The sequence below is a fragment of the Bos javanicus genome, chromosome 6 (genome assembly GCF_032452875.1).
Source record: "Bos javanicus breed banteng chromosome 6, ARS-OSU_banteng_1.0, whole genome shotgun sequence".
NCBI classification, from domain to species: Eukaryota; Metazoa; Chordata; class Mammalia; order Artiodactyla; family Bovidae; genus Bos; species Bos javanicus.
This window is the reverse complement of record NC_083873.1, coordinates 81,505,075-81,528,407: the sequence shown is the minus strand read 5'-3', so window position 1 is coordinate 81,528,407 and position 23,333 is coordinate 81,505,075. Positions and strand designations below refer to the sequence as shown.

Below are 23,333 nucleotides of genomic sequence, written 5' to 3'. Positions count from 1 at the left end.
GAAGAAAATGACTTTGGGAATGTTCTCCTAAGCTGAAAGAATGCCCACCTGAGCTGAAAAAAAAATGGAAGTTTAGGTGCTTGAAAAAGGGAAAGATGAAGCAGAGTGAAAAGAAGGAAGCCAGCAAAATAGACACACAGAAAGCATCTGATGATAAGTATAGCTCTATAGAAATTTTGTGATATTTCAGGCCATAAAAATTTAATACATTGAAGTAAAATACCAATTTTATATTGATTCTGTGAAAAAAAATCATTACTTTTCACATATTTTAAGAAAATTAGCTATTCAAAGCCACACATTTTGCAGCACAGTTAGAGTGATGTAGCCAATAGTGAAATAAGTTCAGTTCATTTGCTCAGTTATGTCTGACTCTTTGAGACTCCATGGACTGCAGCACACCAGGCTTCCCTGTCCATCACCAACTTCCGGAGTTCGCTCAAGCTCATGTCCATTGAGTCGGTGGTGCCATTCAATCATCTCATCCTCTGTCATCCCCTTTTCCTCCCACCTTCAATCTTTCCCAGCATCAGGGTCTTTTCCAATGAGTCAGTTCTTTGCATCAGGTGGCAAAAGTATTGGAGCTTCATCTTCAGCATCAGTCCTTTCAATGAATATTCAGGACTGATTTCCTTTAGGATGGACTGGTTGGATCTCCTTACAGTCCAAGGGACTCTCAAGAGTCTTCGCCAATACCACAGTTCAAAAGCATCAATTCTTCGGTGCTCAGCTTTCTTTCTAGTCCAATTCTCACATCCGTACATGACTACTAGAAAACCATAGCTTTGACTAGACGGACCTTTGTTGGCAAAGTAATGTCTCTGCTTTTTAATATGCTGTCTAAGTTGGCCAACTTTTCTTCCAAGGAGCAAACATCTTTTAATTTCATGGCTGCTGTCACCATCTGCAATGAATTTGGAGCCCCCAAAATAAAGCCTGTCACTGTTCCCACTGTTTCCCCATCTATTTGCCATGAAGTGATGGGACCAGATGCCATGATCTGTTTTCTGAATGTTGAGCTTTAAGTCAATGTTTTCACTCTTCTCTTTTACTTTCATCAAGAGGCTCTTTAGTTCTTCTTCACTTTTTGCCATAGGGTGGTGTCATCTGCATATAAGGTATTGATCTTTCTCCTGGCAATCTTGATTTCAGCTTGTGCTTCATCCAGCCCAGAATTTCTCATGATATACTCTGCGTATAAGTTAAATCAGCAGGGTGACAAAATACAGCCTTGACATACTCCTTTCCCTATTCGGAACCAGTCTCTTGTTCCATGTCCAGTTCTAACCTTTAATGAAGTAAACCAGGTGGAAAAAAAGAGGAACAGAACTGCAATCAACCAAGTGGGGGCGCTGGAGATTCAATCAGGAAATGCATTGAAACAGCTTATATCATGGAAATTATGCCTTCCAGAATTCTCAGACTACTTGGAAATATTGTGGACATGCCAGAGAATAATTAAATCAAACAAACGATCACCCCTAACTAGAATAGAATAGGGGCAGGGGCTAACTAAAATAACTTTATTATATAATTTATGGTATTGTAGTGTAAATTTATTCATTATCACCATCTTTCAATTCTTTTCTATTTGTGTTTCTCCTCTTTTATTTTTTCTTTCTCTGTGTGTGTTCATGTGTGTGTGTGTACAAGTGCATAATACACATTTTCTTCTGGAATGTTTTACTTCAGTTTTTCACTTGTTACATAATAATAAATGCTATTTGTACAAAATACAAAATTAAAAGGTAAAAATTATCTCACCAGTCATATACAAATATCATTAATGGGACATATCTTATCATATTGAAAAAATACTTTGCATATGCCTTTATAATTTCAACTATACTATCTTTTTGATGTACATAGATATTCTTCCAATCATTTAAATGGTTCCATAGTATTTTATAATACAGATGCATTTAGCATTTTTTATCGAACATAAGTATTTTTTATTTTTATACATTAAGAATAACCTTGTTTAATCTTTTATTCCATTTAAATTAATATATTTCCTGAAATTTTAAGAAGTATAATTGTTGAATATAAAGCTACCCAGATTTTAAAGGCCACAGTAAAATTGTGTAACCACTCTATACAAGATATTCTGGATTCACTTCTCACCAGCAGAGTATGAGAGTGAGTACTTGAGATTATCAATACCCATTTTACCTAGGAGCCTCTTCCATGGATAGTCAACAAAAGCCTGGTTGCAAAGGTACCCCTTATTTACTTATGCTGCTGCTGCTGCTGCTGAGTTGCTTCAGTCGTGTCCGACTCTGTGTGACCCCATAGACAGTAGCTCACCAGGCTCCCCCGTCCTTGGGATTCTCCAGGCAAGAACACTGGAGTGGGTTGCCATTTCCTTCTCCAATGCATGAAAGTGAGAAGTGAAAGTGAAGTCGCTCAGTCATGTCCGACTCTTACCGACCCCATGGACTGCAGCCCACCAGGCTCCTCTATCCATGGGATTTTCCAGGCAAGAGTACTGGAGTGCGGTGCCATTGTCTTCTCCGTTACTTATGCTATTGAGCAAATATATCAATTTTCCCCCCAGTAAACTATAGCTAGTTATTTATAAAATATGTTCTGAGTGGATTATTATGAATTTCAATTTGGTATCAATATATCAATATATCAATTCAGTACATGCATTGAATTTAATAAAAAACATTTCTCTGAATATGAAAAATAATACAGCTTATTTTTCACATATCAGCAAAGACTTCTGGAGTCCAGAAGGTGATTAGAAAAGTGGAATTTTCAATCTTGTAACTTTCCTGAGCATACCTTTCCTACTTTTTCAGTCCCCGAGAGTCCTTGTTATTTCAGCATCTGTGTCTTCATATGACGCCAGTTATCCAAGATGCTGGAGGCAATCAGTGTGGCTCCTCGTCAACTTCAGCAGCCCTGGCCTCCCTAGTACACTGCAGTCTGGGTACTTGTAGCACATCAATACAGGGACCTTAGAGAAAAAGCCAACCACCACCAACAATAAGAATTGGTAGCTCTTTGGAATCCCTATAATTTATTTGAATATCTTGTTCCTTATTCTTCATTACAAGACTCTCTGTTAACACTCAAAAATACTGGAAAATTTTCTGTTCTCCATGTTCATTTTTCTATGGGAAAATAATGAGCACTGATTATGATTTGAACCTGTAAAATAAGTGAAGTTTCTGAAGAGTTATGATTTAATGTAGTGCTAAGAAAAGAAATAACACATATTTACACTTTAATGAATTAAAATACTATTAATTCCTTTTAAAAACTAAACACCCAACTGATCATCAAATAGATTTAAATAAAATTAAATTTAACCTTGTTAGATAAAAATTTGGGTCACTAATAGAGAAAAGGGGTTCTAGGACCTTGAAAAATCTTAAAATATAATAAAAATTGCTCTTATGTTAATTAAATTAAAATGTAACATAAAATAATGAATATATTAGCATTAATTTGGTTGTGAACTTCAAGAGGTACTATTCATTGCCTAAATATATTTTAATCAAGCTTTATCTTTGGGATCAAAATAACTGACAACAACTGGTAAGATGTGGACATTTTAACTCATGGCACTGACTCCGTGTGACAAAAATGTAATGTATCAATTTGATAACCATTTGATCAGGGAAAAAAGAGGACTAGGACTTTATATCACCATATATCTATCCTTTTCAGGAATTCATGAATCTGAAAAAGTAACTTTATTAGAGTACCTTATAGTTTCATTAGAGTTTCTAATGTTTCTAAATCTTAGAATTTCATATTTAAAATCTACCATGGGTTAAATTTTACTTTGCCTTTTTTCCCCCCGAATTGTCCAAAGAAACAATATAGCTAAGTGATAAAAATATTTTAAAAATTATGTAAAAAATTGCTAAGATTACATAATATTTTAGGAAACACATTCTTTGGTTTATGAAATTTTGTTTAGATTATTTTTATAAACACTGCTGCTTGTGTTTTCTACAAATTACATGAGCTTCCTGCCATTTGGCAAAGATGGCATATCTCATTCTTGTTATTTTCTTGATTTGGTCCATTCTCTCCACTGTACACATATAAGTTGTATATATGTTTTTCTGTACATGAGACAGTCTTTTTCTCCATGTAGTGCTCATTTAGGATACTTCCTTTCTTGTTTTCTCCTGTTTATCTATCTGACCTATTTGGCTAATTCATTTTAGATTCAAATAAACCTGAAAACTGGAATATTTTTATGTATTAATTGTTTCCATTAACGCAAAATTCTTGGGTAGTCCTCTTTTTTCCCTGATCAAATGGTTATCAAATTGATACGACATTACATTTTTGTCACACGGAGGCAGTGCCATGAGTTAAAATTTCCACATCTTACCAGTTGTTGGATTAGCTAGGTTGCTTACCTCATTCTGTTAGTTTTGACATCATCAACATGAGATGAACATAGGCATGATGGAGTGTTAGTATTAAGTAATTAATGCAAAACATCACATGATGCTTTATCATAACAAATTATCAGTAAATACTAGCAAGTCTGCTTATTAAAATTGCTTCTGTTGTTGTACCTTGAATGCAGTGAAGATATATTCAGATTTATTAATACATTGAATTTAACTATAGAATCTTCACCTATAGTAACTATAGGCTTCAGTAGCTCAGTTGGTAAAAATTCTGCCTGCAATGCAGGAGGTCCCTGTTTGATTCCTGGGTCACGAAGATCCACTGGAGAAGGGATAGTCTACCCACTCCAGTATTCTTGGGCTTCCCTGGTGGCTCAGCTGGAAAAGAATCCACCTACAATGGAGGAGACCTGGGTTCCATCTCTGGGTTGGGAAGATCCCCTGGAGAAGGGGAAGGCTGTTCACTCCAGTATTCTGGCCTGGAGAATTCCATGGACTGTATAGTCCATGGGTCACAAAGTGTCAGATGCGACTTTCACTTTCAGGCAATGCCAAAGAATGCTCAAACTACCGCACTATTACACTCATCTCACATGCTAGTAAAATGATGCTTAAAATCCTTCAAGCCAGGATTCAGCAATACGTGAACCGTGAACTTCCAGATGTTCAAGCTGGTTTTAGAAAAGGCAGAACAAGAGATCAAATTGCCAACATCTGCTGGATCATCGAAAAAGCAAGAGAGTTCCAGAAAAACATCTATTTCTGCTTTAGTGACTATGCCAAAGCCTTTGCCTGTTTGGATCACAATAAACTGTGGAAAATTCTTCAAGAGATGGGAATACCAGACCACCTGACCTTCCTCTTGAGAAACCTGTATGCAGGTCAGGAAGCAACAGTTAGAACTGGGAACAACAGACTGGTTCTAAATAGGAAAAGGAGTACGTCAAGGCTGTATATTGTCACCCTGCTTATTTAATTTACATGCAGAGTACATCACGAGAAACGCTGGGCTGGATGAAGCACAAGCTGGAATCAAGATTGCCGGGAGAAATATCAATAACCTCAGATATGCAGATGACACCACCCTTATGGCAGAAAGTGAAGAAGAACTAAAGAGCCTCTTGATGAAAGTGAAAGAGGAGAGAGTAAAAGTTGGCTTAAAGCTCAACATTCAGAAAACGAAGATCATGGCATCTGGTCCCATCACTTCATGGGAAATAGATGGGGAAACAGTGGAAACAGTGCCAGACTTTATTTTTCTGGGCTCCAAAATCATTGCAGATGGTGATTGCAGCCATGAAATTAAAAGACACTTACTCTTTGGAAGGAAAGTTATGACCAACCTAGATAGCATATTGAAAAGCAGAGACATTACTTTGCCAACAAAGGTTCGTCTAGTCAAGGCTATGGTTTTTCCAGTGGTCATGTGTGGATGTGAGAGTTGGACTATAAAGAAAGCTGAATGCCGAAGAATTGATGCTTTTGAACTGTGGTGTTGGAGAAGACTCTTGAGAGTCCCTTGGGCTGCAAGGACATCCAACCAGTCCATCCTAAAGGAGATTAGTCCTGTGTGTTCATTGGAAGGACTGATGTTGAAGCTGAAACTCTAGTACTTTGGCCACATGATACGAAGAGCTGACTCACTGGAAAAGACCCTGATGCTGGGAAAGATTGAGGGCAGGAGGAAATGGGGATGACAGAGAATAAGATGGTTGGATGGCATCACTGACTCAATGGACATGGGTTTGGGTAGACTTTGGGAGTTGGTGATGGACTGGGAGGCCTGGCGTGCTGCGGTTCATGGGGTCACAAAGAGTCAGACACAACTGATCGACTGAACTGAACTGAACCGAACCATTCAGCATGTCAAGTTAAGGTCATTCTGGACATCTTTTTTTTTTTTTTTTTTCATAAAAGCTTAGAACAAAATCCAGATCCAAGCAGAGATCTGGGTTGACATCAGTTACTTTCACCATTTAGAGGCCATAGCAGTTATCCAGAACAATGAGAAATACAAATATCATTGCCTTTTTTGTGCAAAGCAGTAGTATGAAGTAAAAAGAAAAACACACACACACTAATTTTTATGCAATGCCATCATTTAATGTAAGTATGCCAAGTATTTCTAAGAGAAGAATTCAACACATGGTCAAATATAAGATTTCCTTTGAGATTGAGGCCCAAGACAAAGCACTCTCATTGTCTTTTCTGATTAACCTTCATTAGACAAAAAAATGGCTTTCATTTCTGTCACTGGGGTTCATGTTACAGCTGTTCATTCTTTCAAAGTTATGTAATAAATATTATTAAACAATCATGAGAATGATGGCTGCTATTTAAGGTAGAGAATACAAAGGATTTTGCATTCTGTATTCCCAGCCCCTTAAGGAGAAGATAGCACAATTCCCACCTTAGGGAACAGTGCCCCAGGTTTTCTTTGGCATACCTAGTCTAAACTCTCTTTATCCCAATAAATATATTGAATACTTATAGTTAGATAATTTGTTCCAGTTTTTCATTCAGTAAGTATTGTCACTGTGTTGATTGACATAAAACATAAGCTATGGATACTTGCGGAGAAGGCAATGGCACCCCACTCTGGTACTCTTGCCTGGAAAGTCCCGTGGACGGAGGAGCCTGGTGGGCTGCAGTCCATGGGGTCACTAAGAGTCGGGCACGACTGGACAACTTCCCTTTCACTTTTCACTTTCCTGCATTGGAGAAGGAAATGGCAACCCACTCCAGTGTTCTTGCCTGGAGAATCCCAGGGACAGAGGAGTCTGGTGGGCTGCTTTCTATGGGGTCGCACAGAGTCGGACATGACTGAAGCGACTTAGCAGCAGCAGCAGCATGGATACTTGGGGGAGGAAAACCAAATCATTTCTTTCTTAGAAGAGAAAACATCAGTCTTGAATGCTTGACTATCCTTGGACACTGAGTAGGGTTTTACACGAGAGATGTGTGTGACGGGAAGAGGTGGGGGAAGCGTTAAACATTTTGAGGAGGTGAAACTTCTGTAGAATGGAGTGCCAGATGTAAAAGCAGAGAAGTATGAGACATTTTAGGGAATACTGAATTGAAAATTTTAGTGTAAAATAAAATAGAAAATTTGTTTAAGCTCTTTGGAGTAGAATGTTTTCAAAGAAAGGCTGAAGAAATTTGGTAATTTTGCAGTCAAAGGTAAATAATTGGAGATAGATGAACAGAGTAGTAACAGGAATGCCAAGAATAGAGGAGGAGAAGATAAAGGACAAAGGAAGAGAAGAGAACTTGAAGATCATCTCCAAATCCCTCATTTTACTGGATACAAGTCCTGAAGAAGTAAAACAAGCTCAAAGGCCCATTAAAGTGCCTATGTTTCACACACAGCATTATTATGTGTTCATAGACTTTAGATAACTTCCTTGATAGTCTGTTTGGATATTTTTAAATGGCCCAACTATAAATTTAGGGGGAGGAGCTTACATTCTGAATGGTCTTCAAATAAAAACATACACTTTAACTTTGCATCTCACTGTGAAGCTGTTTGCCCAACTGAAAGACTGATTCACTGACATTCCTCTAAATTTGCTTCAATCATTTGGAGCATGTTTTAATAGAAAGAAGCTGCTTTTAGATTTCTGGTGCCAAAGCATTTCAGGGGAAAAATAATCAAAGATGAGCTTCCACCTCTTTCCAAAATTGCATCACCGCCAGTTTATTCTTTCATTTTTATTTCAAATATTTAAACAAAATACAAATGTCATCAGCTAATCATTATGAGAAACTTATTGTGAATACAAACAAGGCACTGGATATTAAAGTTGATGAGCAGACCTGCCTTTTTTGGGTGTGGGTGAAAATCCAGTCTTTATAGTAGTTACTATGCACCAAATTAAATGAGATACCTTTCTTTCTAAAATCATACTTTTTTGTAGAAGTTTTATTTGCAGTCTTTTTTTAATGCTAGTATACTAGAACTGCCCTTCAGATGGACCTCTTTGAAAAAAAAAATGAATGAGAAAATTGAAGAAAAATAAATAAAGCAAGAGTAGACATAATAGAGATGAAACATGGAAAGTTGATTGTTTTCAACAGTTTTTCTAAATTATTTGTGTCTCAATGCAACAGAACACACGAAATTAAAATATTTTTAATTTAAAATATCCTGAAATTAATTTCACTGGAATTAATTTCATATATCTGCATATCATATAATTTCTAAAACATAAAACATTCCATCAGTGAGATTGATGAATTAAATCATCACTTCTTAAAGTACGCGGCACACCACAATTTTCAATCGCCAAATTCCTTGACTCCCTGAAATCTCAATCAAAGCTACCTCGTCTGTATTTGGACAGTCTGCCATTTACTTAGAAGAAAACGTTGACTAATTATCTCATTCCAGCCGCCAAAGTATTGAAAGAATAGAGCGGGTCAGTAGCAGTAAGCGGTTAAGGGTGTTAAATAAACTACCCACGGACTCGCACAGCCTAGGAATGCTGGGCGGTGTAACAAGGTTGTTGATGCCACAAGCCTGCGGTGGGCAGCAGGCAGTCGGCCAAACCCACGGCCCCGCTCCTCTGAAGGCTGCCTGCTGAACTGGGGCTGGTTTCCCTTAAGCCTCCCGGGAGCCCGGGTCTTGGCAGGCGTCGTCAGGAGAATTCTTCGCCCTAATTATCCGCGGAGGAAGACGCGCCTCCCCCGAACACCGCTAGGCAACACTCACCGCGGCAGCCTTCAGATTACTTCCCTCCGCGGGTGTGGGACTCCGTTTAAGCAACTCACACTTACAGTAGATTCTCACTGGCGAGGCTGCGAGCAGCCGAGGGAGGGGGAGCCGGGAGGAGGAGGAGGAGGAGGAGGGAGGAGGGTGGTAGGCGCAGAGCGGGAGGCCGAGGAGACGCCAGAGCTCCAGACTCAGCAGGAGCGCGCTGTGGCGGTGCAGTTCCGAGCTCGCCAGCCTGGCCGCGCACACACAGCCTCCTCCCGGAGCCGCGGGATCCTCCGGGCTCCGGGCCGCCGCTGCAGCCGGTCCCTCCCTCGTCAGTGCTCAGCCCGCAGCTATTTCCTTCTGCTGGCGTCTTTGAACTCTCTGGATCTTTTCCTCCGCTCGCCTTGCTTGTCTTTCCCCCACCCTGTTTTTTTCCCCAACTCCTCTTCCTTTCTCCTTAGCCACCCTGCTATTTTCTCCTCTTTTTATCGAGAATTTCTTCTTAAGATGACTTGTTTTCCTCACCTTCGTCCATTTCAGCCCTGAAGACTGAAAAGGAGCTTTTATCTCCCCTCCCATCCCTTCAGTGGCATTTCAAAGACCTCCATCCTTAAAAGTCTATAAAGAGGCACAGAACGGGACGCGGGACCTTCTCGACACCCTCGAGTCCAGTCCCGAACTGCACTGTCCGCCGTCACTAGTATTTCATTTAACCCCAGTGGAGAGGACGGTGTGGGGCTCCGGAAGCAAACTTCAGCCGTACAAAAAGCCCCGCGGTCCCCGCACTGGGGCGAACCGCGGGCCCGAAGGTGAAGGAGCCTACGGGGAACGGGGAGGAACCGCGAGCCTCTCTCGCCCCCTCCGCAAGGCGAGAGCCGTGGACTGAGCGGCGCGGGACAGCGGCGGCGGAGGCGGCGAGGACAAGATGCGGGGCTCGGGGCCCCGGGGTGCGGGACGCCTGCGGCTCCCCAGCACCCCTGCGTCCCTGGCCGGCTGCTCCTCCGCACCTCGCAGGGCGCCCCTCTGGACCTGCCTTCTCCTGTGCGCCGCGCTCCGGACCCTCCTGGCCAGCCCCAGCAACGAAGGTAAAGCCGTGGGGGTGGGGACCGCTGCGACCCGGGGCGGAGGGGCGAGGCGGGGCCTGGCCGCGCGGGTCCTGGCGAGCTGGACGTGGCCGCCGAGACCGAAATCGCACCCCTCTTCCGTAACTAACATGGGTCGTCCGCTCTCGCTAGCCTTTTCCCTCCGGTTCTCGGCCGTCTCCACTCGCATTGTTTGACTTTAGCCGCGGAGCGCTCGGCGCGGAACCTGGCTGTGGACCTAGGCTGACTTGGGGGGCTGGGAAGTTGGAAGCCAGGAGGATAGAAGGCTTCGAGACCCGCGCCGGGAGGCTGGGTGCGGCTGGGTCCCACTTGAAGCGTGTGGGGAAGTGGCATTTCGGGCTTTAAGGAGTGGGAACTGTTTGAAGCGCAGTGACGGGGATCTCGGGAGCGGTGGGGCTTTTAGAAACCGTTATTTGGGGCTGGGGCTGGGGAAAGTGGTGGGGGTGGCTGGATGCTTTTATTTTGGGGTAAAGTGCCTTCTGGGAGCTGTTATTTAGGGCATCGCCAGCTGCTATTCTAGGGTGGGTGGTAAGAGCTTTTATTTCTCGCCGGAGGGGGGATGGAGAAAGACGGACAGCGCCTCACACTGTGGGGGTGTGTCGCACTTTGGGGGTCGTATGATCACCCAGACGAAATGGAAGTCTGGAAGGTGGGATGCCGCGGGAGGCGGAGGGTTCGGGGGAGGGGAGTGTCGCCGCCTTGCACCCGGAGAGGAGGGCCGACAGGGGAGCGGCACCTGCGCCGCTCTCTTGGCTCCCGGATCTGGGCTCAAGCCTCTCCGCTCGCCGCCCTCGGCCTCCGGGTCAGCTCCGCCACATTCACTGTTCTCCCGCGCCCGGACCGCGCAGCCAGCCAAGGTTGGGGCAGCATCTTAGATCCCATGTGGGTTACGAGAAGATGGGGTCTGGGTGGTCAGCTCCATCACGAAAACATCAAAAACCTTCCCACCTTGGCGGGAAGGTTGGGGTTTCGATTTGGAGCCCCGGATGCCTCGAGTGAAGCACAGAACCTTAAAAATTTTCTTCCACTCGTGGGGCAGGGGACGCGGGACCGGAAAGATGAAGCAGCAGCGGCGGAGTCGTGTGTGTCCTCGTGACTTGCACGGGTTGTGTGTTGGCTGTAGGGGAAGGGGCTGAGCTGGTCTCGGAGCGCTGCCAGCTCCCTAGGAACCGTGAGAAAAACAGGAAGGATCAATACTCCTCTCCCCACCCCATGAGCTTCTGTCTTTACCCTCCAAATTTGTTTTTAAAAATCTGATTTAGGGGTTATATGTAGCTCGATCTATCTCTCCATCTATCTATCCGCCTATCTACACATCTGCTTACCTGCCTACAATACCCCATGCTTAACACAAGCAGTCTGCATTTTTAACCTCCCTGGTAAAGTTGAAAAAGTGTTTTCTGAAGTCGTGTCCTTTTTTTAGTATGTTAGAAGTCCGGAGAATTATGACAGGGTTAGGAGTCCTTTTATGAACTGTCTTACTCTATTGAAAGGGGCAACCCGGTTTGGATTTAAAGAGTAATAGTAATATTTTATTCTTTCGTGTGTTCCCGTTATGTTTCTTTCTTCTTCTTTTTTTTCTCCTAGGTATTATGAGGGAAAGGGCATATGCAGAGGTGTAAAGGAGTAGTAGCTCTTGGTTAAGAGAAAGGGAAGAAATGAAGTCTCAGGGAGGGTGGCGCTAAATGGGAATAAGGGTCCAGACTGAAGAGAGAAGAGGCAAAAGGAAATGGAGGGAAGCAGGGAAGTAGAATAGGTCTCCTGTGGTGTTGTAAGAGGACCTGGAGTCTTGAAGACTGGCTGACATCACGGACTTAATACCCACAGGTTGTGCTGTCCTTACCCAGCGAGTGGAACAGTAAAACTTGGGCTTCAGTGAGATGGGGATTGCAGGGGTCTAACCAACAGTGAGTGGTACTTTACCAGCCAGTGTTCTGAAGACAGTAGAAATAAAAGCATGTCTGTTGCTTGGGGCACATTTTGTAACTACACTATATTACATAATAATATGTTATGTAATAAATAAAATGTTACAATTTTACATATATATATGTGTATATGTATGTATTTGTATATTTCATCTGCTTCATCCCTTCTCTGCCCAACAGTTTTCTGTTAGTGTTATGCCAGACTTTTTATTAATATGTTCTTTTTGTTTCTCCATGATGCTGCTATGCTAATCAAAGAACAAGAATATAAGATATTTATAACAGCAATTTATTTATTTAAATATTCAGATTGGAGTTTTCAAGTTTGCTTTGGATTGTTTCTGAAAGAACTTTGAAAGAAAGATTTTACGTATGCACTGACGCCTTTAAAAACTTGTCCTATACGTTGCTTTCTGCGACCTATAGATGCTTTGTGACTTCTCAGACTGTAGTGTACATATCCATTATATATGTGTATGTTATGAATGCTCCCGTTATGTGACGAAAAATTTTCAAGTCAGGTAGAAATAAATGGAAGTTTACTTTTATAATTGGTACTCCAGTCATGTTTAAAATTTAAGTTTGGTTGACATAAATAAGCAAAATTGAACAGAAAAAGTCAAATTTATATCTAGAATCTTGGACTGATATGAAATAAATGTTAAAATATACTGGGTAATAGAAATAAGAGGAAAATTTACTCTTTAGCTTGAACTCTAGGATAAGGTAAATATATCTTTAGTTGTCTTACTACACGTGTTAGGCATGAATACATATGGAAGAAACCTTTGAGCTACAGTATAACACACAAGAGTTTTATTGTAGAATAATGCAGAGGCATATAGAAGGCAAAACATTTCTCTAAGATTGATCAGGCAGGACAAATATTAGCAAGTGTATCAACAAGTGAAAAATTTAATAGATTTAGTAAGTAAAGGAAGCATGTCCACTGTTATGAATATTGGAGGTGGCCCTGAACTTTTTCAGTAACTGCCACTTTTTGCTGTTGGGAGATATATTTGTAAACAAGCATTATTTGACAAGTGCTTTTCGCAGCAGGGATTCTTGGCCAATTACTGCTGAACAGCTCTGCATTGAAAATGATTCACCCACAGTGAATCAAGCTTAATTCATTGAAGCTACAGTTAGTAATGTCCCAGTAAAGTGCTTCTGACAGTTGTCAGCAGTTTGTATTTGAAAAGTCCAGTTTCTTGTCTCTGAATGTTTTGTATGTTTGAGGAAGTGGGATGGAGGGACTCTGAGGGAGAAAAAAAAACACCACATGAGGGGAAAAATTGAGGAGGGGTGCTGAACTGTTTGAAAAACAATCATAAAATTGTAGATGCTTTCAATGGAAATAAAGAAAAGGAAGAAAGTTTGTTTTAGGGTTTTCTCTTGGTTTATAATAGGACCAGGCCCATAAAACGATTGGACGACATAATAGATTTGTAAAACTAAATGGCTTTGTTGTGTGGCCTTGTCATCCGGTTGTAATTCACTTCCTTAGATAAAGAGGCAGGACCCCACAGAAAAACCACAGTAAAATTATTCCCTCACCAGGATGCTACTGAAGGAAAAAAGAGAGCCATTACCCCTGTTTGAATCATAGATTGTTGGAACTAGAAAGGCACCATGTAGAGTTTTGGCTTTTTGCTTTATAAACCTTGAATAGGGAGCAGAAGGTTGGGTCTTGAAATTTTAAGCCTTTTTTTGAGGTAGACAAAGATCTTCTTGGGTGTCAGGGTGACATGTAAGAGGATTTCATATTCTCATATAAGGCGGGGAAAGGGTTGAACAATTTCAGCAATTCTAATGGTTGTTTTCCTTTGATTGAAACTATTTTTATTATAATATTATCATTTGTAAATATTATTAGTTCTTTATCTAAGTCCACATAGGATATAGATGGTATGGGAAGAGGATTCTTTTTTTTTTTTTTTTATGCTTAGAAACGTGTTAGTTGCCATTATTTATATTATGAACATTCTGCTTTACAAAATGTGATCCTTTGACATTTTCTACATGAAATATCAAAATGAGATGATATAGCTATTTATAGACAAAACAATCCCAAAACATTTGATTAAACATTAGACTTTGTTCATTGTTGCTACTGCAGAGAAAATGTCAGTGCTTTAGTTATTTTCACTACACTTTTGTTGATTGACTTGACCACTTGAATCTCCTTTGTTTGGTGTGCTTTTTTTAAGTATTTGCTTGAGTGACCAATTTATTTCTCTTTCATTTTTTTTTTTTTACCTTTGACTATAAAAATAGGATATGATGTACATGATTGTATTAACTAACAATAGTTATTTTTCCTTTTATGAGTCAAATGTTCTTTTTTTAAAAAATGTGTTCTTAATATCTTAAAGAAAAAACGGCTGTAAAAATTGATTAGTCTTTATACTTTATTTTTTCAATTTAAATTAGCAGATATATTTTATTTTATTAACGAATAACTTGAACTTAAGTTAGCAAAGGTATGTTATCATTCAAAGATGATTATGATATTTTTAATAATCTTAAAATACTTTTACTATAGTTTTCACGAAGCAACAAAATTAACTCAAGTTCCAGTATTCAGCCTTGCTTGTAAATCATTAAAAATTGATTGCAGTATTTGTCCTTTTGTTTTCTTTCCAGAAACAGTGATATTAACTATAAAAGCAATATGAGAGCTAAAAATGTAAATTGTTACAATAGAGATTCAGTGATTCTTGCTGTTCTAGTATCTCTGGCGGGTAGGTATTTATCTATAGAGAATAGTTCCTACTGGTATGCTTTACTGGGTAAATGCATATTTAGTTATTTAATCAAAATATATATAATCAGTTGGATAGGTAGTGATTTCTTCAAAGGTGTTATCCTAATCTATTGTATACATAAGCATTCCTAATGGTATTTTTAATTGACATTAAAAAATGTATCATATATTCTATCACAGACTAAATGGTACACTTATGTTTCTATAAATGTGTAAAAAGGTTGCTAAAAAATAATTTTATTTTTTTTAAATAAATAGATTTAATAAATAAGTAAATAAATAGATTTAGAAGTTCATATTTTTACAAAAAGTTTAATAAAGTGTAACTTTCAAATAATAAAATAAATTTATTAAGTAAGATATATTTAATATAGGAATGAATAACTGGAGATTCTCTGATCTGTTCATAACATTTTTGAAAGTATTATTATATAGGAATTAGAAAACTGGAAGATTTGATAGTTATTTATTGTGAAAATCTTAACTGAATTGTTGGTTCTATTGAAAATGTTATATCAAAATGTAAATGACCTATTTTTAAGTATTTGTTTTTTAACTTCCAAAATAGCATGAATACTTAGGGGGTCTCCCTTTATCATAGCTTTACTGTTCCTGTTTTAGTTTTGGACTCTCTGGACGTTTGTTTGTTCAGAATTAGTGAAATAGATTTTAAAGTGTTTGAACAAGACAGAAATTGACTTTTGAATAAGAAAAATGTTTTAAGAATTTTAAATCCAAATTTTGGACAACAGCTCATTTTTTTATAATACATTTTGGTAACATATACAAGGTGTTGTAATAGAGAACTTTCCACAGAAATAGTACGATCTGATGTCATAAATTGTACTGTAAATAGCTATTTATAAATCAAACTACAAACAGTGGTACAGGTATTCCTGAATATTAAAATTCAGTTGGAATTTACATTTTTCTTTTGACACTGGAGTTTCATGTGTATAGGTTTTGTTCATTTCCCTCATTCTAATCACATAAAATAAGAAAAGGTTTTAATTTAAAATTTATATTAAAACAGCAATAGAAAACACTTAATTGAATGATTTAAAACATAATTCTAGTCAATGAATCTCATGAGAAATAGAGATTTTAAAATTCCCTTTTAACTTACGTCATTATCATCTTAAAAATTTCTTAGCCTGTATAATGTAATTGTAAAGCAAAAAGTAAATAAAAAGAAATACTGCAAGGTACATAAGTACTGTCTGGTGAAACGGGATTTATGATCTTTCATTTTTTTCTAAAAGTTCAAGTTTGTCGTGTAGTATCTCTAATGAGAATTCCATGTGTTGCAAAGCTATAAAATAAAACTGTAATTTAGTAAGTGCACTACTTGGAGTTTTTGAAAACTCTGTGGCTTAGCGTGATGACTTTTATTACCAGCTGCCATTTTTTGTTGGTAAAATTTTAATGATTTTTTTAATCTTTAGCAATTTAAAGAAAACATAGAGAGACCTTTCTGTCATTTAAAACATGCTCAAAAATCCTTTTTAAAAATACGTGTGACTTGTGTTTTTAAGATCTCAATGACAAGCTTTATTCTAGGTTTTTTTTTTTTTTTTTTTTTTACTGTAGATTCCACAACCTTAGTCTCTGATCAGTTTGTATGGTACTTTATTAATATCATCTAAACTATTTCTTAAACTCTTAGAATATACAAAATTTCATTGATCAGAAGTTGACCCTCGGTCATGCATTCCAGTGATTCAATGTCCATGGCTTTATTGCTGTGCATTTATTAAGCAGAGTGCAGGAACTTGGTCTGATAATTGTGGTTTGTGCATATGGATTACCTATGGGATATGTGGTAAGATTGTGGTGAAGCTTTTCAAAAGAAAGGTAGGGAGGGATGTCAAGATGGTATCACTATGAGCTTGATATTAATAAAAGTACTTGGGCTTTATTTTTTTATAACACTAAAAAAGACCATAGTTGCATGTACACACACACACAGACACACAAATATACATTCTATTTTGACATTTGTTTTACTGACTCTGAAGATATAAACCCCAGCCTCATGGAAAAAAGAAATAACTTTGGTTCATTTTATTTCATTCATTTATTTCTCTTTTATTTCTCTGTAAGTTCCACAGTTTTGTTGAGTCATTTCAAATACTTGTGGCATTAAACACCCCACAGATGAAATAATTGGGATTAAAGTGTCTGTGATGATTCTAATTCTGTTACAGTTGCTGGACAGTTGCCCAGGCTGTCTTCTTCATCCATCACACACATCTTTGGTTCTAACTAACTGGGCTCCTAACTTTGTTAAGTAAATGATCTTGTTTTTTAAAAAAAAAAAAAAAGAAAAATCAAAGAGCCAAAACTGGAGGGTTGAAATGTTTTGCATATGCTTTGTGAGAAAATGTTCCTACTTGGAAACATGTTTCCGGCTAAGTATTGGAAGATTTAGAGAAAATACAGTCTGTTCTTTTACTCAGAGATGGGTAGTGTCTTTTATCTTCTATGATAATTTCACACTCTTATTTTCATCTGTCACATCTCCTTTTTCCCTTTCCCACTCTCTTTCTCTTTATCTCATTTTCCTCCTTTCTTTTTTTCTCTCTCCCTCTTTCCTTCCCTCCTCCCCTGTCAGATACTCCATTTATGCAAAGTCAGAGCAAAATAAGGGAGTATTAGCTCATCCATGCCTGTGAGTTCTAATACCTACAAGGAAGTAGGGGTGATCAGACAATATAGTCTTCTGTTAAATAAATCATGGGACACAGTCGTTAATGTTAAAGAGTAGATTGTAGCAAACCAAGCTGTGTATTTTTTACAGGATTCTTAAGTCAGAAGTACAGGAGTTTAGGTTATCGGTCAGTTTTGTGCTACTGCTACAGTCTGTGGGGTTGCAAAGAGTTGGACATGACTAAGCAACTAAAACACACACACACATACACATACACACAGCTCACTAATTTATTTTGCACTGACTACCTCTTCCTGTTCCAAGATGCTTGTTAATGTCTTTTCTGTGGAAAGACAAACTCAGCAGGTAGACCTGGCTGGCACCAGTTCAGCACAGCAGTCCACAGCAGGCCCTCTCTGTGAGCCAAGTTGTAGCTTTTACCCAGAGCCTTGGCCTGTGTACTGACTGGACAGGTGCGGCCACTGCCCCATGTTTTGGAAGATGACAGAGGTCTTGCTTCTCTCTATACTCTAGGCAGTGTAGTGATGCTGCCATGAAGTCTCCTAAAGGAGGAACAACCAGCCTTCTGAGAAAAGAGGAAAATACTTGGGAACTGCTGTGTCTGAAGGATTTTAAACATCATATTTGATTTTTCTGGAAGTAGGGGTGGAAGTAGAAACAAAAGAACCATTTAATATTGCAGGTTTTCAGTCACCTTTTTTTTTTAATTCATTTTATTCAAGCCTGAAAAAATGAAGCAGAGAAAGGATTAAATGGCATGGAATTACAGAAAAATAAAGGAAAAGATAAAACAAAACCAAACTTCTGGCTTTGAAATCCAAAAAGAAACTAGTTTTGTTTTGAGATTGTGTTTTTTTGTATTTTGTTTGTTGGTTTGGTTTTTTTTTTGTCCCCCCTCATCTCCATCATTTACCATCTGAATTCGGTGGACACTTATTTTGTTATTATTATCAATTTGTTTTAGTCTCAGTTCATTTATCTGCAGTATGATACTGCTTCACATAATTGTTGTGGAGAGTTGACAGTGATAATTTTCTAATTGGTGAGCAGTACATATGTGCAAGTTGTGGGAATGTGGCTGGTTAGAATGCTGCAGAGTCCATATATGTTAATGCTTTTCTTGCCAGGTAAGCGGTAGAATATAGGGAACATCTGGAGCAGCAGTTTAGTGGATTTAAGTTTATACTATATGAGGAATCATCCTTAAGGAAAGGAGTACCAAAAATGTTAGTTCTGCAAGTGTAGCAGAAATATGGACTTAATGAATACTTTGCTGGTCTCTCAGTGACATGGAAGTGACCCATGTCATTGAGGGCCCTGTAACTTAATTTTAATGAAGTTTTCAGTAACTACTTCTCACCAGGTAGTACAAAATGGGAACATGTGAAGACCATGAAACAAGCCCTACTATGTATGAGTGAGTGTTCTTGAATCATCCATGTCAGATTCCACATACTAAAAATTAAATGTTAACCCTTAATTTTCACTTGTGAAAATAATGTGCAGAGTATGTATGTTGCTTAGTAAAATTCCTAGAGTAAAACAGGTATACAACAAATGTTAGTCCCTTTGGTTTCCCCACTCCTAAATGTGAGCTATTTAAGACAAGTTTTCAGGATCTCAGATTAGTGTCTTCCTTGCATTGGAATGGAATCTGGGACAGGAAAACAATCTAGTAAAAGGAACAGCATATGCAAATTTTCCATAGAGCTAAAAATCAGTCACATGCTGTTGTCCTAATTTTCAGCTGGTTTGCTAATTATTTAATATTGAATACTGGGGTTTGGTTAGGAAGTAAAGCAAAAATCATCAGTTCAAAGATCATGGTTGTAAATGTTGTCTTTTACCTGATTATTCCTCAAGGAGAGGTCAGTTTTTTTTTTTTTTTTAACATTTCTTCTTTTTAAAATTTTAAACTTATTTATTTTTAATTGAAGGATAAATGCTCTACAGAATTCTGTTAGTTTCTGCCAAACATCAACATGTTTCTCACTAGCCACAGACGTATCAAGAGATATCTTCAAATGTTTAGATATTTACTACTAGCATAAAAACTTAATAGTATTTAATATAATATATAATGTATATTTTAAGTGACCTTTACGATGCTATGAAAGTGGGTAATTGAGAGAATTAAATACTTAAAAGTTTCCTGAAACATGTCTGACACTATAGTTTGCCACCTCTATTTTGGTTTGAAATATATAATTTTCTGATCTGTTTGATTATACTCAGAGTTTAAAATACTACTTGAAAACACTACCTTTCACATTTTCATAAAGGTTTTACTACAATTTTGTGAAGACTTATCTTTTTTATATAGGTAACATAAGCAGATTTAAGAAAGTTTAGGATGCATTTTGGAAAGTTTAGGATGTATTTTGATCTCCTTGTGAAATGTATATGTGTATCTGCATGCATGAGTATACCCACCTATATAAAATAATTATAGTTAATGTTATTGATATACCACATACCATTGTTTTTTTTTTTTTTTTAGCTGTTCTCCCACTGTGCCTCTCGTTTTTTTTTTTTTTTAATTTTATTTTATTTAACTTTACAATATTGTATTGGTTTTGCCATATATCAAAATGAATCTGCCACAGGTATACATGTGTTCCCCATCCTGAACCCTCCTCCCTCCTCCCTCCCCATACCATCCCTCTGGGTCGTCCCAGTGCACCAGCCCCAAGCATCCAGTATTGTCCATCGAACCTGGACTGGTGACTCGTTTCATATCTGATATTACACATATTTCAATGCCATTCTCCCAAATCATCCCACCCTCTCCTTCTCCCACAGAATCCAAAAGACTGTTCTATAGCCTCAGATCAGATCAGATCAGATCAGTCGCTCAGTCGTGTCCGACTCTTTGCAACCCCATGAATCACAGCATGCCAGGCCTCCCTGTCCATCACCAACTCCCGGAGTTCATTCAAACTCACGTCCATCGAGTCAGTGATGCCATCCAGCCATCTCATCCTCTGTCGTCCCCTTCTCCTCCTGCGCCCAATCCCTCCCAGCATCAGAGTCTTTTCCAATGAGTCAACTCTTCGCATGAGGTGGCCAAAGTAGTGGAGTTTCAACTTTAGCATCATTCCTTCCAAAGAAATGCCAGGGCTGATCTCCTTCAGAATGGACTGGTTGGATCTCCTTGCAGTCCAAGGGACTCTCAAGAGTCTTCTCCAACACCACAGTTCAAAAGCATCAATTCTTTGGTGCTCAGCCTTCTTCACAGTCCAACTCTCGGAAATATGTATTATATTATTATTATTATTCCTATTGTACACATGAGGAACCTGAAACAGGGAACAGTTAAATAACTTGCCCAAGGTTACAAATCCAAAAGTGGTAGAAAGAGATGCAGTAGAAAGAAAAGAGATATGAGTTTGATCCCTGGGTGGGGAAGATCCCTTGGAGGAAGGCATGGCAACCCACTCCAGAATTCTTGCCTGGAGAATCCCATGGACAGAGGAGCCTGGTGTCACAGAGTTGCACACAACTGAAGTGACTTAGCATGGTAGAAATCTGCATTCAAACCCAGACAATCCAACTCCAGTTCTGCTCTTGTCAACTCCTCTTAAAAAGGGGAGACTGTTGACAATACCCAGTGACTCTTGCCCTCACCATCCAAATAATGGCCCATATCACAGACAGTGGGAAGTAGAGTAAAGGTTCATACAAAAATTCAAATGGAGTCCTGAGGCTGTTTGTTCACATGTTCAATCATCCTTCTCATTCCACCCCCTACCCCCCATACCGCTGCCCCACTAAATACTTAATCTTGTCTTCAGACTCTTAAGCACTGATTGATTCCCATGTTGACATCTCCCCTCCATTGCCCACTAGCACAAGGTAAAGATCCCTTCCTCCACATTACCTCTTTTTTATTTTAGGCCGCATATTTTTTAGTTTTTAAATTGTTTTCTCTTGCTTTCTTGTGTAAGCAGCCCAATTCTCAATCCCCGGCCCAGGCTACACTATAGACCTAACTCTGTATACCTGTAATCCCATTCAGAAACTCTCCCGACAACTTTTTTCCCTCCTTATATACATAGCAATATTAAATATTTTATAATTAGTTTTATATAGTTTATGTTATTAAAATGCTTTATAGTTTACAAAATGTGCTAACCTACCTCATTCCATGAGAATCTCATAAAAAATCCTGTAGGATAGATTAGATAAATCATTCCTATAAACAAAGGAACTGAAACAAGATAATTTGATCTAGTAAAAAATTAGAACCAATTTCAAAGCCAAAGTCTCATAACTGCAGAATTCAGCATTCCACTTTAAAAGGGAGTGGGGCAGGCTGGTTTAAGAGCACAAACTCTGGCATCTGGCTGAACCACTTAGAGCTGTGTGACCTTGAAAACCTAGAAAGCTGGAAAATCTCCTTGTGTCTACGTATTCTTTTCTGTATAATGGGAATACAAATAGAGTTGTAAAGATTAGGTTCATGTCAACAAAGTGTTGTATAAAAGTTCTGGTACACATCAAGCATTATATAAGCGTTAAATATTCCATGTGTTATTTAAAAAGCAGTGTGGGTTGGCACTCTGACATTTAGCAGGGTCTAATTTTCTATGTTAGTTAGTACTGTCTAATATTTATTGTAAATGGAAATACCACAAGAGAAGCACTTGATTTCAGTTCAGTTACTCTAGCAGCCCTTATTTACTCCTTGGGTAAAGCCTTCAGCATCTCTTCAGTGTCCTCAGGATAAAATCTAAAGTCCTTGAGCCTGAATTCACAGCTCTCAGTAACTTGTTCCTGGCCCACCTCTCCTGGCACTTCCCTGCAAGTCCTTGCACTCCAGGCTCCTGTGGGGGAGCCAGGCTCTCAGTGCAGTTGGGTGCCCAGTGGGAAACATTTTCTTCTCCAACCTAGGTAATCTTGGTCTTTATGCCTAATTGTAAATTATAAAGCATTCTTTATAATGATTCCTGGGTCAGGAAGATCACCTGGAGAAGGAAATGGCAACCTACTCGAGTATTCTTGCCTGGGAAAACCCATGGACAGAGAAGCCTGGGGGTCTACAGTCCAAGGGGTCTCAAAGAGTAGGACAGGACTGACCAAGTAACACTTCACACTTTCACACAGGAAATAACTAGGATATTTCCAGTGGTCACTATCTCTTTATGTTGTAACCAAGGACTGTTTTTCACCCTCCTTCTTATGACAAATTCTCAGAATTACTATGACTTGAGCCACAATCAACCAACATAAAAACAACTTTTTTCTGCTTTAAGAATGACTTACCTTATCTCTAGAAAAATGGTTAATGTAAAACATCTGTTTCTTAATGATTTAAATTTCTGGGGGGGGGTGAAATTTACTTTCATTTCTTTTAGAGTTCCTGGATAATTTAAACTGTCACTTTATGAAGCACTTTAGATTTTCAACTTGGTAGGAATTCTTAAGATTGCAGGGAAAGGAGTAGTAAAATGCATACCATCAACTATGTGAACTGAATAACTTGAAAAATAGATTTATAAAGAATAAGTTTTAAAATATAATGATGAATAGCTTTTTAAGTATAGCTTAGTTAATGTCTAGTTAGTGTGTTTAATTCTAACCAGGGTCTATTTAGGATATTTAATTATCTATCGCCCTTGAACATATTTTTTATTTACTCTAAAAATGCTAATAAATATATCAGAAGTGTCAATGGGTTAATATTGTATTCTACTGAGCTATAAATTATTTGAACTGAATTTTTCTTCTAGATGGTAGGGATAATAATGATAACTGCTCTGAAAACTATTACCACATAATGT

General features: G+C 38.6%; 1 protein-coding gene across 13 annotated transcripts in view; it reads left to right on the top strand.

Annotated features, from left to right (window-relative positions):
• The first annotated feature begins 9,282 nt into the window (after nucleotides 1–9,282).
• Nucleotides 9,283–23,333, top strand: part of EPHA5 (EPH receptor A5) — a 415,456-nt gene continuing 401,405 nt past the window's right edge. For 5 of the 13 annotated variants that reach the window (XM_061420302.1, XM_061420298.1, XM_061420297.1 and 2 more), the window contains exon 1: nucleotides 9,283–10,166. In XM_061420302.1, the coding sequence (XP_061276286.1) occupies nucleotides 10,007–10,166 (160 nt within the window). In that variant the 5' untranslated portion in view covers nucleotides 9,283–10,006. Of the gene's footprint in view, nucleotides 10,167–14,694; nucleotides 14,857–23,333 lie in introns of those variants that run through there. The other 8 variants (XM_061420300.1, XM_061420299.1, XM_061420309.1 and 5 more) reach the window with 5 other exon arrangements.